The 18,795-nt window shown below is 39.4% G+C and overlaps 1 protein-coding gene across 1 annotated transcript in view; it reads right to left on the bottom strand.

Annotated features, from left to right (window-relative positions):
• Positions 1–257: 257 nt before the first annotated feature.
• GUCY2C (guanylate cyclase 2C) overlaps positions 258–18,795 on the bottom strand; it is a 44,523-nt gene continuing 25,985 nt past the window's right edge. The window contains exons 17-27 of the mRNA XM_010305051.2: positions 15,510–15,642; positions 13,537–13,674; positions 9,689–9,777; positions 8,860–8,951; positions 7,088–7,246; positions 5,505–5,697; positions 4,950–5,124; positions 3,875–3,973; positions 3,033–3,127; positions 2,312–2,388; positions 258–755 (exon numbers count right to left, since the gene is read on the bottom strand). Coding sequence (XP_010303353.2) covers positions 581–755; positions 2,312–2,388; positions 3,033–3,127; positions 3,875–3,973; positions 4,950–5,124; positions 5,505–5,697; positions 7,088–7,246; positions 8,860–8,951; positions 9,689–9,777; positions 13,537–13,674; positions 15,510–15,642 — 1,425 coding nt within the window. The 3' untranslated portion in view covers positions 258–580. The remainder of the gene's footprint in view (positions 756–2,311; positions 2,389–3,032; positions 3,128–3,874; positions 3,974–4,949; positions 5,125–5,504; positions 5,698–7,087; positions 7,247–8,859; positions 8,952–9,688; positions 9,778–13,536; positions 13,675–15,509; positions 15,643–18,795) is intronic.

Genomic DNA, 18,795 nt, shown 5'->3' on the forward strand with positions numbered 1-18,795 from the left:
TAAGCTTTAGAAACCATACAACTTCTGGAGTAATCTCCCAAGGTAAATAACAGAAGTGTTGTCTCTTGAACAAAGTCAACTTGATTTAACAAAACATGTGGGAGACAGGGGAAAGCAATAGAAGCAGCAAAATGGCAACATATCCAAGATTTACATATAATACGTTTAATATTATTTTCAAATATAGTACAGCAAATCTTTCTTCAAATAAAAATTACAAATTAAATACAATATTTAAAAATCATGAAAAATTAAGGTTTTGCTGTGAATGTTTTCAGAAGCAGATTATTGAACAGACTATCACATTTAAAAAACTAACCAAAAGGAAAAAAAAATGTTTTCCAGACTCAAGTGCAGATATTTTCATTTACCTCAAATCACACTGCATGTGTCCTACTGAAGTCATCCAACAATTTTGATGTTACAGTGGAGAGGTTTGATTTACTGATAGCAAGTCGGATGGCAGGATGCTTGAAAAGTTATTTTTTTTCTCTTTTAGCTGAGAGTATAAGCCTCCAGCCTTCACATGAAGTACTCCAGAGAGTTGCCGCAGCTTTTGAATTATACTATACATCCAGTTTTAAAGATATGTGGCAGAATTCCCTTTGGTGGCCAGTTGCAAGTATTCCAGGGTACCGGATCGGTAGCTAGCTACCCGTGAAAGCTCCCGTGTCTTGAACCCTTCGTTTTCCCTTTTCTGAAGAATATTTGTTATCATCTCTGCTAAGTCATCGTGTAACCGCTGCTGATTCTCCCTGAAAGCGACAGGATGGAAAAAAAAAATCAGTGATTCAGATGTTTTTAGTGATCCCCAGTGGTTTTTAAACATTTCCATCCTATGTTTATCTTCATGACATTCACAGACTACTGATAGAAAAGTTTGGGCAGAACCAAATTTAGGTTCTGGATTTGGGAATAGAATTCAAGATTTACATGTGATTCCGGATAGTACGGCTCACTGTCCCTGCACAGGAGATCTGTAGCTGTGTCATTATCGACCTTAAAAAAATTTCAGCATCATTTGCATCAAAAGGAAGAGATTAATTAGACTAACTCCAAATCAAAATAGATTCTAGCTCTCAACACCAGCACCAGCACTTCCACTATTCAACTTCAGGTGCCCTTCAGTAACAGAGTTGCCACCTTTTCATAAATTTCTGCAGTGTGTCTGGCTTTTGCTGGAGTACCCCACATATGACAATTTTAAGGAGCAATTTTATCAGTCACAGCCTATATGAGGAAGTGAAAACAAAACCATCACTGACCAGAGTAATCCAGCTCAAGAGGTACTTTCAATAGTTGAATTCCAGAAGAATTGCCAATTTTATAATTCTGATAGTCTCAACTGATCATATTAATTCAGAAAAGGAATTCTGAATTTACAAAAGAGTAATTTCCTGCTCAGCCCAGAGACAAACACTTGGACTTTATATAATTGCTTCAAGTTGTACTGAAACACTGTCATTTCAAAGCAGATGGCAGCAAATTCCCACTTAGTAAAGTGACTGTACACCAGAGTTTAGAGCAGACAGTGAGGAACTTCCACATTTAGTGAGTTTGCAGGAAATAATTCAGTACTCATATTGAAAATACACATTAAATAAACACAACTAGTTATCTTGACTTCAATTTTGCATAGTTTCTCAAAAACAACACTTCTGCTCTTACTGTATTTTATTCAATACAATGCAAAATGATAGCTCAGTTCCAGGACATTAACCTCTTATTTTTTTCTTGACAACTTTTCTTTTGTGTATTAGAAAGTAAGCTTTTGTTCAATTTTTAAAGACTTTATGCCTGTGCAATACTACAGTAACTTTGACCACCTCTTCTAGCAGAATACTGCTCGAAATCCTCAAGTTTCATTCCTCCTAGAAATCCTCCCACAAGAGCTCACAGGCATAACATGGTATTACAGAGAGCGGCACATTCAGTTGCAGTTATCCTCTCACCGTACTGTCACACACAGGTGCCATTAGGACTAAAGTTTGGGGAATATTAATGTTTTTCATTTTTCTGTCCATCTCTTACACTTACCACATCAGCAGCTTGTCCTGTAAGTCTTATTTGCCTCACAAGTAAATGAACCTGTTAAGCGCTTACATATAAAAATAACCTTCAGCACACGCATAGTCCCATGTCATGAATATTTACACATCATGTTTATATGCACATACACTGCTAAGCCTTTAACTACTGAATGCAAGTTGAGTGGTATAGAAAAACCACAAGTGCCAGGGAGGAACAGTGAGGGCTAAAGTTCAAAGGCTGGGAATTTCTCTTCCTTTTCCACATATAAAGACCATCTTACACAGAAGGAGGTGTTGGGAGATTGTATTTCTTGTCCTCGGTACCCGTCAACCAGTAGGTAATCTCTGTTCCTCTGCCCTAAATACGTATGACAAAGAAGAGAAAGCACAGTTTAGAGATTAGAATGCAATTTCCTGTAGTTAATTTAGTTAAATAATACTGTATTGCACATTGCTGTCTTTGCCTTTGCTTGTTTTCAGTAACTGATGCTCACAGCAAAGGATTAAAAATCAGATGTGAGAAGAATAATGATGGGGGAGATGCAGCTCACACCTGCTCCCTTATTCCGTGACCTGAAACTCACACCATGGGAGAGGTGAGCTGTGCTGCCTGCCATCAGCTCCCAAGTACAGACATCTGCCAAGTGTAATAGACTGAAATAAATGAATTGGTAGACAGACAGTCAGATATCGGAGCATGACCAAATTAACAATAGATTCAGCTTCCCTTCCAATCAGATTAATTCACTCCACAATTTTCTCTTACAAATTGTATGTTTCATTTATTCTCCGCATCTTTATGCTGCTTTAATTTATGACTTAGGGAGCTCTTCATTGCCTGCATTGTCCTTATAGAACTGTCTTCAACCACTAGAGACTGTGATACCAATTGATCTGTAACCCTTGTTCCCCAGCTGATAAGTTGTGGGATACTCTCAGCTATATAATACTTTTATATTATCCCTCTTCTTTATGTTCATGAATGCACATGGTAAAGGTTACCTTCAAGTACGTTTCTCCTCTCACTTCATACTGGAATCGGCAGTCTGTTCTTTTCAGGATGTTAATAGTGGAACCATTTACATGTATCCTTAAAGCTAAAAAATAAAGACACAACAAAAGCTCAATCTGTAAATGTACCACATAATCATATTAAGTATATGTGAAAACTGGTGCTATAGCAGAAGCTCTTCCAATTATTAACAACATAAATTCTGAGAGTCAAATCAAATGAGAATCACTTATGCTGCTGTACGAAAAATCTGAGTCCACTACATAGCATTGTATCTAGGGAAGAATAGCTGGTATAGGCATTGATCTGACCGTGGTATCTGTAGTACTAAGATGCCAAAAGGGAAAAGAATAATTGGGAGTGTCCTATACAGAGAATAGTCATGTGAAGACACTGGGCAGAAGGAAGACAAACTGGCTCTTGACACAGTTCCCTAATGGTGAAGTTGAAAACATAATTGCTTCAAATTAAAATATACAGTCAGTGTATTTGCACACCAGAGCTGTAATACAATTCTAGGTCGAACTAAAATCTACCATTTATAGAGTAAAATTAAATCCCAGACACATAAGTATCATATCTTCCAGAGGAACTCAGCCAGTGAACCAGCCTACATGCTCCCTGTTACCAGCACTGAAGCATGAACAAGGAACAATTCTTCATTGCCCAGCAGGACAGTGAAACAGTTGGTAATCAAAACAAATAGGGCTTCTCAATCTTTAAAACTGTGAGCTGATAATAAGTTGTTCACAGCTGAAAACAGACACTTTAGTCACAAACTAACCAACAGCCTTTGGTCCTGTTACACTGACAGCTAAAATTAAATCCTTACGCAAGCCTGTGGATTCCATCCGTGAAGCTGTGTTCACTGTATCTCCAAACAAACAGTAACGAGGCATTTTTATTCCAACCACACCAGCCGCACATGGACCTGGAAATGGGATGCAGAGAATGAAAAAAAAGTGGATCAAGACATTATTTGCTTGGAAGGTGTCTCACTGTTGCAGAGCAATGCAGTACCTGCAGGAGCTCTGAGTTCTTCACTGATGACAATACTCTGTACATCACTTCCCAAAGTATCTGGTGGTCTCCCCTTCCACTCCAAACCAAGCCTAGCTCTGTTCATCTTGCATAACCCAATAAGAGCATAAAAAGGACATGGCTACACAGTGTTAATTGTATTTAAACACAATTTTTATGCAGGAAAAAAAACCCCAAAACAATTACTAACTGTCAGTTTTGGAAGCAAGAGGAAAAGAAAATAAGCTTCATTACAGAGGGTGCACAGTGGTGCCTCAAAGGATTTCTCAGTGCCTCAGTTGCTTTCACTGGTATGCTCCTCCCTGGCAACTGGTGTTCAAGTGGTTGTTGAAACAAACAAACAAACAAAAAAAAAAGATAAAATTTCCCAAAGTACTTCGGAGCTATCTGCTTGAGCTATCTGCAGTTTCCCTTTGAGAAAAAAATAATTTTATGGGTTAATTAAAATATGAATTCCCACATAGGCTTGTCAGAACTTCTGCCTCCAAAAGCATAAAATACAGGCCTGCATTTTGTGGCTAGACAAGCATATCTGGCCATGGCTGATCTGCGCTGCGGTCAGGAGGGAGAAGTCTGCGAAGGCTTATTTGACACAACTAGATAATCATACCAGGAACAATGGCAGTTGCTCGTCCTAGCTACTGACTTAAGCTATGATTGAATGGGTATGGGTTATTTTGCTATGGGGGAGCAAACCAGTGGCTTATTTACTTCTGTTGCTCATCCTCCAGGTACATTGTTTTCAACCTGATTCTTCATGAGGAGAGCAGTTGTGTATGATGTACTACCAGATCTTCTCTGGATGTCTATTCTGTTCAAAAGCAAGGCAACAACATTGTCATCGATGATCTAGCACTACTGTGTACCAGAGTGAATTCCAATGCGAATCCAAACAGGCAGACCCGGCAAATGTCTCAGTTCAAAAGATCCCATGAAGCTGAGGATGTCTAGAGCCATCATGGAGATGTCTACTGCATGCCGATTGCCATTTCTCTTTGGTAAACCACTCACCACCATGTAAGCATCACCAATGGTCTCCACCTGTGGAAATAAAATTAGAAGTCACTACCTGCAGACATAGCAAAATACATATTTAGTTAAAAGCAGAAAGGTTTTATCAGATCCTCTTGTTCATGATTAAACATTTCTTCCCTGGACAGCAGGATTGATTAGTTTAAGGTAGCTGACACCTTTTTGGTATCTAAGTGTTTATAACTGTATCCAGCATTCCAGTTATTGAATCTGTATAGAAAATTTGGTATAAGCAGGCACACTGAAAGCATATTGAAATGAGGTAATCTTGAGCTGTTTTTCTCTCTTTTGTCTTTGCTTAGGAGGCAGATTCCCAAATCCACCACATCATCCAATTTGATTTGTGTGTCCCCTGGTTGTTAACTGAGCAAAAGCATGGAGCTAATCACCTTGTAAACATCATGATGGTCAAGAATGTGGTCAAAGTTCTTGTAGATATCATTCAGCATATCTACCACCTCCATAGGGGTGCTGTATTTGCAAAGTGTGGTGAAGCCAACAATGTCACTGAAGTAGATAGTGACTTCTTCAAATAGCTCTGGCTCGACCAGTCCAGTCTCCTTCAAAGACTTTACTACTGGCCTGTGGAAATAGAGAAGGCGGGAAGACGGATGAGTAGTCTGTGTTTAATATTAAAGGCTTTTTTTCATGTAACCCAACCACATCATTGCTTTCTGTATAGGAAACATCAAATAGTTTGCTGAAAACTGCCACTATAATTGCATTTTAGATGCCCATAATACCTTTCAGCCAGGGACCTCAAAGCACTTACTAATGTTAATTAATGCACTACAGCCTTACAAAATCCAAGTGTGTTAATAAACATGAGAAAACAGAGGCACAGGAAACTGAGCTTCTTGGCTAAGGTCAGAAATGGGGATACTGAGTCAAGTTTAAAACTGAAAATCTGAAATTTCTGACATGTAGCCCTACATTGTACCCACACAATAAGTAAGAGCAGACATATTTTTACGTTTCCCCAGTGCAGAAGTAATTTCACCGTGACAATTACATCACCTCATCCTGATTTCAGATGAGATATCATAGTCTGATAATTTTATGGAACAAAAATTCAATACCATGACCTCAATATCTATTCAGAGGGACCTTCATTTTCTTGCATTTCTAAATCCAGGAAAATATCTGTTCCTAGTGGAGATATTAGAAGAGAATAACTGAAAGAGACCCAGAAAATTATAGGTGTTGCACAATGCTGTGATCCATCTACAGTGACACAATAATAGAGTGGTAGGAACAACAAAGAGTGGAAGGAAATATGGATTCCTTGTCACATGGTTTACACAGCCAGATCATTTCAAATTTTCCCCAAAACTGGATTGAACAGACACTTCTTTTTTTTAAAGACGAGTCATAAAATCAATATCCTGACTACTTAAATACCCTTGAAACTAGTCATGACATACCAGGATAGTTTTACTATTGCGAATGTATGCAATACCAAAATTATTGGTATTACCAATATTATAATATCAATAATACTTGTCCTATACCGTACTCTGAAGTATCATCCATCTAGCCCAGTCTGACCCAGACCACTTCAGCCCCTCTGTTGCACTGGTAAACCCCAGCCTGAAGCAGGACTGTACTGCTGCTCTCCAGCTGGAGGGAGACACTCCTTCTACCTAGCAAAATGCTGGACAGAACAGTGATGTGGGATCACTGTAGATCTGTGTGGTCCCAGGAAGGCAGTGAAAAAAGAGGTTTGTGCTGAAAAGGGGGATCCTGTGCATGAAGAGAGACTGAGGAAGATAACAGGTGCCAGTACCATCTTGGCATGAAACTCCACCATAGGGTGGAGACCTCAGGGACAGCTGCTTCTTCTTTCCTCCCTAGCAGGATCAGATTAGAGGGGGAGGAAATAGAAGATTAATATTAATCCTAACCCCCACTCTCCAAGAATCAGGTGATACATGTAATTAAAATGCCAGTGAAAATCCTCCTGGCCTGTTACCTTGGAAGTAACATGAAATTAAGCCTGTCTGCTCTGTCTCGCTCTGCTTTGTATAGCTCTGTCCTTTCCTCCACCAGGTGCTCCAGGTTCCGGGAATACAGCTGTAGACGCCGGATCAGGGTGTCCATGTAGCTTTCATTGGTCTGGCCATGGCAGTTACTGCGAATAACAGAAATACACAGGAGCCAACAAGAAAGGTTGATGGAAGCACATTGTTGAGAGAGGCAAAAAAGAGGCAAAAAAGGAGCAATGGAAAACTTCTCCAGTGTCTGACTTCCATGTACTTAGAATGCAAAGTGCCACAAGTATATAATTCTTTTTCTTGCTTGGAGGTCTTATGTATATGAATTGAAAGTCTGTGATCCATGCTTGTCACTTGGAGCTGCTAATTCTTAAAGCACCCGTAAATCACGTAGCCCTGCTAATATTGTTAACTCCAGGTTACCTTGGATAATCCATGAGCAGTAATTTGTAAAAAGTAACTGATAAGCTCAAATCCTGAGAGGAAGCTAAAGATAGTAGGTAGAACATTGCATATAACATTTAGATTGGGACTTCAGCCAGGATTAAGACAATTTGGGGCTGCCTGTGTAGAAGGCAATGGAACAATTAGCAGCCCCTGGGCTAGTTTTGCTCACAAGATCCTGCAGACTCCAGCCTACTAACTCCTGGAAGCAGAAGTATGGTAATACGAGCCACTTGTAACCCTTGTTTGTCTGGGCAGCCTGTACTCACCAAAGCAGGCTGAAAGTAGATGGGACCAGGCTGATGGAAAGAGTCAGATTAGTATTGTACCAAACAGGACTTTAAAACCGCTCTTACTTTAAACAAATCTTTGTGTCAGGGATGTACCATCTTAGACCCCCCTCATAAGGAGAACACTGTGTTGCACATGGCAAGAGGCAACCTCTTTGCTTTTGTAGGACGGAGGCTTAGGAGATGATCCAGGATGTCTTTCTATTCAGCTGCAGTAAGATTATTCAATTGATACATGCAGTTATGCACAGTGCAGTTGTCCTTCTGCCTATGTAAAGTGTAAAATGATGCAAGTACTCTTGGGGTTTGTTGATGAGGAGAGCTTTAAAAACTGGAGGAGCAATTTCCCAAGAAAAGTGATTAAAAGCTTACTGTTTGGACATCAAAATAATTAATTCAGACCAAACTCTGTAGGAACAATGCAGCATTGGCCAGGCGAAAGGCCTGTATAAGCCCACAGGGTTTATCCAGCTATAGACCTTATTATCCCACTTTATACCAACAAAACTCTGTAATTAATATTTCTGGTGTGTTAGAACCCAACACTTTAGTCAGCTTAATTTGGGACGATCCAAACCCATTTATGGCACAACCCAACTCATCCAAACTTTCTAATCATCCTTCAAACATTTATGTGCATTCATTTCCTGAAACTTAAGACGACATGAGTCACTATCCAAATCTTGACTAGAGACAGGGGGTGAATTACTTGAATGGTTTAAATCTCTAATTATCCAGCTTGCTACTTTCACAATGTACCAATTTGAGGTATGGTGATTGTCTTACCCTCACTGAGCTAATACATGTGTAGATGCTCATGTATACACATGTACGTATACATACGCACATGCTCACCTACTTTTCTGCCAAAGAATAAAAGAGGATCTAAGTGAAGACACTCAGTTTTTCCACTGACTGAATCATAATCACATCATCTTACATACTTAAAAATATGAGCTTTCAAAGACTTAGGAGGAGTTTGGAGCATCTTAAAAAACAGAGCCCCTGCTGCTCACCCGAATATTTTAGCCAGAGTACTCTCAATTTTCTTAAAGTCAGGCCTTTTCTCTGGATCTTCCTCCCAGCAGCTCTTCACTAGTGTATACACCTTCAAACAAAAATTTAAGGAAAATCCACCTGAGTAATGAATATAGAAGGATAATGGTGCTAAACAGCACTATTTCTTTAGGGAATTTCCGGTTACTCTTGACTGGCAACATATTAAAGTGTGTGACTAACTGTTTTGAATCTATGGTTAGGACACTCATTGCAGGCATCTTAAACTTAACTCTGTGGTGACTAGTGACATGATCTTAACTTGAATTTGCAATACATAAATGAAAGGCAAGTAAATGGATCCAGTCTTGCAGCTGGTGCCAAGTACAGTTATTGACATGGAGGTAAATGCTGTGGCTATTATATTTCCAATATCCCGAGTTTGGGATTTTTCTGAAACTGGTGATTCAGCCAAAAAGAATGGGGTTCCTTGCTGAATATGTGGAGGTCTACAATACAGACATTTTTACCTGAGCAAGATGCCTTAGGAACTATATAATCAGTGGATAGAGGTATATTTGAGGTGTGAGTCATCCCATCTTAAAGATATCTAAAATAGGTCAGAAGACTGGCACCATATAAGGGTCCATTTCTTTCCAGTGAAATAACTTTCATGAGTTGTATTTCATTTCACTGGTAACAACTATAGAATACTGGTTTTTTTCCCATGAGGTTAGGGCATTTGGCATAAAATGTGCATAGCTTTCATCCTCCCATGATTAGGAGCTCTATTTTGGCCGAGACTTCCACCCTTCACCCAGAAAATGGCTTAGTTAATTATTAGCTTACTTCCATCTCTCTTTCTCCCACTGTTTCCAAGGACAAGTCTGGTCGGAAAGGCTTCACTCCTTTGCCACTCTCCACTCTGTAAAGTTTCTCTAACACAGGAAAAAGATGCAAAGTTTTAAACAAAAAAACATAAGAAGGACATTCCTTGTGGATAGCATCCTACGATGTTACACGTTATTGTACAAACAGAAACCTTGAAGACACTTCCCTCATTTTGATGTGAATTTCAACTTTAGAGCTTTTCTAAATATATGGCACAAATTCAAAACTGGCTGCCTTGAAGGCCCCTGAAAGCAAAATGAATAGGAATGTACATGAGTATTTATTGGTCACGGTAGACATGGTTATGGCATCTTCCCAAATGAACGTTAGGCATTATTAGTGTGCCTCTCAGCATGAAGTATAGCCATAGCAAAAAACAATGCGAAAAGCCCATTGCAACTTGATCAAAATTGTGGAGACATACAACTCTCATCAGAGCAGTTCAAATCATCCTGCAGATGCTCAGCTTCCTTAAAACTAGACTATTAATGTATATGGTTTTAAAATGTTGCATTTGTTAGCTCATTTGTATTCTTATTCATGAAATCTGCTCTATGAAAGTTATTTGGATTCTGAACACATTACAATGATGGCTGCATTTGCACAACTCGATTTAAGCACAGTAAGCGAGAGCTAAAGCAAAAATCTCTCTCTGTGTCCTTCTCCTCCAGACCTCAAGAGTTTCAGAGGGAGAGAGTTAAAAAGAGAAGCTATTTTTCACCTCTGGGGGACAGAAAGAGCAACTGAAAGGGGTCCATGAACAACCATGAAACACATTTATAAATAATATCTGATTATATTTGGGAGACAATTTTACTGAAGGAAGCATATAATGAGATGAGGAGGGTTTGTAATTGTGATGGTAGGTACAAGTCTAGAGCAGCTAGGGATGCCCAGTGTGCGTGATCACCCTAAAAAGATGCAGTAGCTTCCAGCTTTGTGGTACAGAAATTACAGACTAGAGAAGGAGCATGAGACACTTGAGTGTCCCAAATGCTATGGAGTGGAGAGACTGCTAAGAAGTCTTCTGTGGGCTAAGAGACAGAAGAATCTGTGTGAGTCTCATGTATGCAAGAGGAATGTGTTGGATTTCCACACTGCGTGCACACCTGAGAGCGGAAGTAACAACAACTATTAGCAACACTGCAATTAGCCAGTGGCAGAAAGTAGTGGAACAAGGAGACAGCTTGAATTGAGCGTTGGTACGTGACAAGATTTCACACTCTTGAGCAGTGAATGAGGGGTTTCTGCAGAAGAGTGGAGCAACCAGCTGGCCTAGCAGCTGTCTCACAGAGAAGTCAGTGAAGAGGACTATGACCTAGTTACTTCTATACATTAGAAATACAGTTCTGTATGCCCGTCGTCTTCGTGGGACTTCTTTTCTCTCATTAGTAGCAATATTGTTGTATGTTAAGTTGATTGATACATATTTGCAGATTGAGAAAATTGGCTCACTTAGTACCTGGAAGTTGAGTTTAATTTTCCTAAGTTGGTGGATGGAGGCTAGGTACAGGGGAGGTTTAACAACTGTTTTAAAATCTGAACACAGTCCTTGCTGCTGCCAATGAAGTCCTGGAGAAGCAGTTATATCAGTTGTCCTGAAATATCAATATCATGAGGCTTTGGGCAAGCTGGTCTAGTGGAGGGTGTCCCTGCCTGCAGCAGGGGGGTTGGAACTAGATGATCTTTAAGGTCCCTTCCAACCCAAACCATGCTATGATGATTCTATGATTCTACGTCTTCTAACTTGCAGAGATTAACTTCTGATAGCCTAGCCATTGAAAGACTTTCTGCAGGAGACTTAAAAACCAAATGAGTCTAACATGCAACAGAGACATTTCTTTGCTCATTACCATTGACTCTAATTTGGTATTCTTTTCCCTCTTTTTATCTTAGATATTTGTATATGAATGGTCACCCCAAGTTTGAGCTACTCTGTTCCAAAGTTAAATGATGCCACAAACAAAATTCAAAGGTGTTTGAATAAGTATGGTCTGCCCTCTGGCTGCCTCATCTTGTCTAATGAATGAATCCCAGATATTTAAATGAGGAGCCACTTCAGCAATATATAATGACATTCATTCCTTTCTTTTACATGAAATTTGATGAACTGCTGAAACTAAGCTGAACACATTTACTCGAATTGCATAATCAAAAATCAAGAATAATACCAGAAGCCATTAGATCAGCAATATATATCTTAGACATCTACTAATACTTTTAAGGAAAAAGCTTTGGGGAGAAAAAAATCTCCTCACTGAATGGAAAACTTAAAATTTCAACTGAAGTTTACAAAGCAGATTTTTTTTTTTAAGTTACACTGAATCCAGACTTACCAAACAGGCTTCAGGATCAGTAAGTTTATTACTGTCTTACTAAACATGCTGGTATGTGTGACCATCTCCAGCAACAGCACTTAGAGATGCTAAAAATTGTTTCAGTTGGATAGATTAACTTAATGCTATTTGAAAGGGAAAATCTTTCTCAAATGACAAAATGCAGTGTTAAGAAACAGGTCACAGTTAAAACAAGGAACCAGATTGTGACTATGACAGCCAGGGTAAAACACAGAGCAGTAAGGATGCCACCACATCTCAGAAGAACCCAGAAGCACTGTGTCTGAGGTTAACTTAATGACCGTTAACATAACACAGAAAGACTGTAACTGCTGAACAGTTAAAAGAATGTAGTTTGCTATGGATTTGCTTTGCAAGGAAGAGCATTGCTCTTTCCTTTCTCTATCTATTTGGCAATATTTATAAAATCCTTGCATTCTTGAGGATTGTACCTGCCTCTTCCCAAGAAAAAGGAACAGATTTTTATTTCCTCTACCTTATCTTAAGTATGGAGTCCTGAAGAGTTTGCTTGAAGGGCAACAGGCCTTTCTAATCTTTTAGGTCTACATTTATATTAAAGAGTTGGTGACATGAAATACTGTGTTTCCCCAAATATGAACATAGATTTGTGATAATGTAGGATGATGAACATGCCCCAGAAGTTATTCTCAAATGTAACTCAGGAAAAGAGCTATTAGGTTGCCCAGCTGCTGCTCTAGATGTTTTAACAAATGTGAGGCAGATCTATCAGAATGACTCAGAGGTAAAGGCAATGTATAAACTTGTTGTTGGTAACTGTCACTAGGAAAATCCCAAACCCACACATGCGTTAATGTCAGTTCTAATATATAATAATGCTTGGATTCTGGGAACTGGGATTGACTGGGCTGTAGGCCACTCAAAAACAATGTCACAAAATGCACAAGATGGGATTTAATGGATGCAGGAGGAGATTTTTTTTTTTTTTCTGACAGAAGTTAAATGACTAAAGTTAATTTTGACAAGCTTGAATAAAGTCTGAATTGCCAGTTTTTTAATGCCAGCTGTTCTTGTGTCATGCTGCTGAGCTTTTATTGTTCATTGTTGACATTGCTGATTTACAATGCCTCATATGAGTGAATTATTATATGTTGTGCACAACTCATAATAGAAAAAGCCTTTGTGGCCTTTAAATGTTACAGTAAGTCTGGACAGCATGGTATAATGTTAACTTCTGTAATGCTGTGGCCAAGGTAAGTAGGGAGGAGAACGGGCAAGAAAACTCAATGCAAACTTTATTTACAGAAAGAATAAGGACCCTTGCCCCCACAGTGAGATCCTTCAAACAGGCTCTTCATTCATCACACAGTGAAAGAAGCAGCAGTTCAAGAATCTATCAGAGACAGTGCCTTTCACAAAACGTGGGGAATGGGCCAGTTATGGCTACACCATTCTGGGATGCTGCAATGGAGGAGAAGTTTGTGGATTTACCTTTGTTGTCCCGGCAGTGTCCAGTGTAAAAGGTCTCCCTGCGTAGGATGATTTCCTGAGCAATGATCCCGTAGCTGTACACATCACCCTTCTGAGAAACATCAGCATGACGGAGATGCTCAGGAGCTGTCCACAGGTCTGAAGATCCAGATGACAACGGGGGGGTAAGGTAAAGGGAGAAGGGACAGAAGTAATTGAAAAAGAGTGATCCTTCTCAGAGCATCCATTGGCTATAGTGATGTTTCCTTTTGCTTTTTCCATATCAAACCCCGAGCCCACTGGTACTGTTTATTTCCTACTTCAGCATTGTTCTTGAGAAGCTGACTTCAACACAGGTTAGATAAACCTCTGATGTTGTAGTTTTAAATTGTCTGGGATTTGCTGACCCTACTGTTTTCCACTCTACGTGCAGACCCTCTCCCCTCCAGAAAAGTTATGGTTAGTGGCTATGAACTTGCTTTTCTTAGCTACCTTTCATGGGCTTCTTAGAAATAGCCAATAGCCTATTGGAATAATATAGACCAAGGAATGCCAGTGCTATAAATAAAAAGCTGAGCCATAACTTACTGAGCTAGATGCATGGGGTTTTTTTATACAAGATGTCAGATGAGAAGACTGTAATATTTCCCAGCAGCCTTGATGTCATGAATCTATTGAAATAATTCTCAAGTGCTTTTGAGCCTGACATAATGTTACTTGCTCATAACCACTTTCTTTCTACAGAAATTATTAATCTGTATTTCTAGTGCAACAAGCACAATTGTACCTCAAAACCAGAATGCTGCCATGGTATGACAGTTTATTATGACATTCTGGTGATGTATCATAACAGTGACCTGAACACAGTGACCCTGGAGACAGTGTTATGTTATCAGGCTGCAACATCCAGCCACAATTAATCTGTAGCTCTCTTGTGAAACAGTACGTTTTCTTCAAGGAAATTTGGAGGCTGCTTGTATTTATGAGTATTTATCTCATGAGCAATGAAAGAAGATAAATACTTTACAATATGATCATAATATAAATATCAATATGAATTTTTTAAAATGAAGAATGAATAGAGCATTTACATTCAGTGCACTTTTCTTACTCTTTTTTTTTTTATGTTCTTATTGCTACTCTAGAACATGTTTGTGTCTGAATGTAAAAAATTTCTCTCAGCCCAGTTGCAACCACAGTTTCTTCTCAGATCATATACTACAGTTATGGCACAGTGCTGTGCTTACTATACCCCAAGCTCTACTAAACAGATTCAGATGACATAATTTCAGATGGGCTCATCTTTTCACTCAAGATCAAGAAAGAAGGAAAAGATGAGTAGAAAGTAGTGCTCTATTTTACAGAAGTGTCCTATGAATATGAGATGAATAGAAAATGTAAAGAAAAGCCATTAAAATTATTCTAGTCTGATTGAACACATATTGCTAGTTTCCTACCTAAGGAATGAAAAACATTGAGGTCATCATTGCATATCATTACAGATTTTTTTTTAAGGATTATCAGAGTCACAAGTGTTAATGTTTAAATTAAATCACAGAGCACTGCGGTTACACGTGCATCTCATCAATGAGATCATGTGGTGCTTAACTCTTTTTTTTCCTTCACACAAGTTCAGCATTACTGCTGAAGAGCTGTTTGCATGAAGGCCTTGAATGCTGAAAATGTTTCTTGCATCTCAGCCACATGTGAAATCTCTGTTTTCTAACCTGTAAATTTAGAATTCATCTTTCCTTTCATTCTCACCTACACTGCCCCATTTCTTTCTCTACCTGCTAATAATTCTCTTTCATTGCATTATTTAAGACAGTGTTTTCAGATATCATTTGTATGATGGCTACTACATGAAGCAAAATCATATTGTATGTTTTGTATTGTGTACAAGATGTAATTAGGCCCAACTGGACTATGCATATAAGAAAATTCCATTGGGTTGGAAATCATGAAGGAGAGTCCAATTGGGTATTCTTTTTTACCTTTCCTTGGAGGCAGAATTGAATTACAGCCAAAATCAGTGATCTTCACTACCATGCGATTGTCCACTACACAGTTTGTGGATTTGAGTCGACCATGGACTTCGGTTTTGCTTGAGTGCAGGTAAGACATCCCCTGTGGTTGATAATAAAGAGGAAGAAAGCAAGACTATATGTGAGACACCCAGCTGTTACCAGAGTCAACAAGAATGTGAAGTATTAATGTAAGATCTAAGTAATTAAATGGCCTTCATCAGCGATGGAGATGCATAAATCACAATTCTCTGTCATGGAGGGAAACAAGTATTATTTTACAGAGGAGACTTTCCAAGATGACAGGAACAGTCAATATTAAGAAATGAGGAGATCATTAGAAGGATCATGGCATGGAAGACCATCCTTCCTCTTAGTTAACATAAGTCTGGCATAGCATCTTGGGTTTTGATAAGATTCGAACACAATTAAGCAATTAGGAAAATTTATTTCCTCCCACAGAAGTTTTTATTTCACTTGCAATAAATGCTTTTTTGGTAAATTTCATACAGACTTGTTGGAATGTCACACAAAAAAAGTGCTTCTGACTACTTGTTCATCCAATGGACACCGTAGGTGTGAGAGGAATTGCTCTTTATGCTTCTGTCATCTTTGAAGATTACCATACACCAGAGACTTCACTCAGAAACATAGCAGCAGATCCTCTTCTGCAAAGCACAGGGCTAAAGAGGGGTCAATGCAGACAGTGTTAGATGATGCACTAAGGCTTATCTAAGGCAGGGGATCAGATTAGACAATCATAAAGGTCTCTTCTGACCTGACTAATTATGGTTTTCTCTGTACTAGTCAACAAATACCAGCTATCCATGAGCCACACTTGGAAGTGGGCACCATGAGGACTGGCTGATGTAGTTCCAGCTATATTTCCTGAGACTCAGATTCTTGATTCGCAGCATACACAGGCATACAAAGGTGTGTGGTTTGCCCCTTTTTACTTATCACCTCTGAATGTATCTAAGTTAGTGTAAGACACAAATACAGTGCAGTACATGAGAAGGGGCCAATACAGAGGCATAGCAGAAGAACATTAGTAAGTGGGTGTAAACTGAAGAAGGGAGTAGGTATGCTAATTTGCACTCTCTTGCTATTATTTATTCCATTTCATCTCTCTCTTCTGAACTACTTAAGCTCACACCTACTTACAGCCTACTGCTGGTTGTTTTTCTTCCTATAGTTCTCTTTTCTATAGCTGAATATATGAAGCACAATTTATATTCTCTGGAAGCCAGAACAGGTACGTCATATTTGTTTAGTTTCTTCTCTGAATGGTCTTCCACTTAGACTCCTACATGTATAACTCATCCTCTTGTATGATAACTGGTAGATAGACTTTAATCAGGGTTACATAGCTCATATGGTCACTAATACACTGTATGACGTCCTGGGTTTTCTCTCCTTTGGTACCCATTTTTGGGAAGGGACCAGCAAATGCTACAAGAGATCACTGAGACATGAACTGTTTTGGGCGCAGTAGATGTATGTCTGAGGCACAAGCAGCCTGCAAGAGATGCAATCCCTGGAGAATGTTGTTGGACTGGTTATCCTGGACCTATCTAGACTATGCCAAAATTTACAGAGACTGTGCACACTATATCCAAGGAATACATTTCTTGATTAAGCAGCTTTTATCACGCAGCCCTGATGACACTATCCAAGATGTTTCGCCTGCTTCTGGTCCTGTTTCCTCCAGCTGTGCCTTCTTCCAGCACCTGCTTTCATCAGCCGGGAAATATACCCATTGCTACAGCAGAATTCGTAATCAGTTTCTGCATCAAATGGCAGGCAAAGGTAATTTTGATTTCCTTATACCAGGGCTTTCTTGTTAACAGTTTCTGGAGGCAGAAGTCTTATAGATGTGCCTGATAAAATTTTCCTCTTTCCTTCCAACTATCCTATGCACCCTGCTGAAAACACAGCACTTCTTAAGAACCCGTGATGTGATTTTCAAAATTTATAATGTCTTTCAGTGCAGTACTCCTAAATCCTTAAGGCATTCTTGTAACCTCTGCTCTCAAGATCTGAAGCTTTAGTTCTAGACTGAGAACCCTTTTCCTGACACAGTGCAAGAATATTACAATCCCTTGCACAATATCCTGCAGCATCCCCTGACTTAATAGTGTTGCAACAACAGTGTATGCATTAACTGCAAGGCTGGATTACTGCAATTCCTTCTTAGCAGACCTTTCATCAGAGCTCTTTGGTCACGTGTAACCAAAATCCATGTAGCTACAGGTGGTGCCATCAGACCTGGAGACACCAAACATAGAAAAGAGGGGGGGAAAAAAGGAAAAAGAAAAAAAAAAAGTCAATGGAGCAGATTTAGGGCTTCCTCTTTGCCTGCTCCACCTCCTGTAGTGGACTAGAGGATGCTCTAGGAATAGTCACTGCTTGGCTAGCTGTACCAGGGAATAGAAATGATACAACCTCCTCTATTCAGAAACGCTGATGCAGCACCTTCTGTGCCAGATGAAGAGTAGGTGAAGTATGAGGACTGTTTGGGCAACAGTAAAAGCAGGGCGTAGGAAAGTGGTGGTGTGGAGAGGGAAGAGCATATCAAAAGGAAGACAAAGGAACTTCAGGAGCTGGTCATAGGGATTTTCAGAGCCTGGAGAGCTGGGGCTGCATTTGAAAAGGGCAGATGCTGGTATGAGAAGAAGTGGAGCTGAAGGGCTATGAAGCAAGAAGCCATTCAAGTAAAAATAGACAGGGTTCCTGGAGGTTGGGAAGCTGTGGTTTGGGAAAAGCAATGCAAGAAGTTCACAGAAATGTCTACGTCCCAGAGGCAGAATGGGATTTCTCTCTCCTTCTCATCAACAGAACCAGTACCAATCCCTATTTTCTTAGGAAACATCTGCAAGTGAACTTCAAAGGGTTAAAAAATACTGTGGTTTTTGATATGCTGTAAGAAGGAAGGGAAACTCCACTGCTGCTATTTAAAATGAAACTTAATGCAGAGCGTTAACTGAACTTGAAAGTGATTAACAAGTCCAACAAACTGTGACAATTTGGATTAAGAGGGCTTTATTAAAGAGCAAGATTTTCAATATCTCTTTAGAACAGACACAGTGGAGTCATTCATCGTGGAGACTAAATCTGAACTGGGGCATGTAGGGAACAGGGAGGACTGTCCAACTGCAAACCAGCAATAGGAAGAGGAGAGCAGTTGAGCACTGGCAAAAAGGCAGAGGTAATTCTCTACATAACCTGCAGAGGTATAAGGAACTATTATACCTGT

Source organism: Balearica regulorum, chromosome 1 (genome assembly GCF_011004875.1).
Source record: "Balearica regulorum gibbericeps isolate bBalReg1 chromosome 1, bBalReg1.pri, whole genome shotgun sequence".
Classification (NCBI taxonomy): Eukaryota; Metazoa; Chordata; class Aves; order Gruiformes; family Gruidae; genus Balearica; species Balearica regulorum.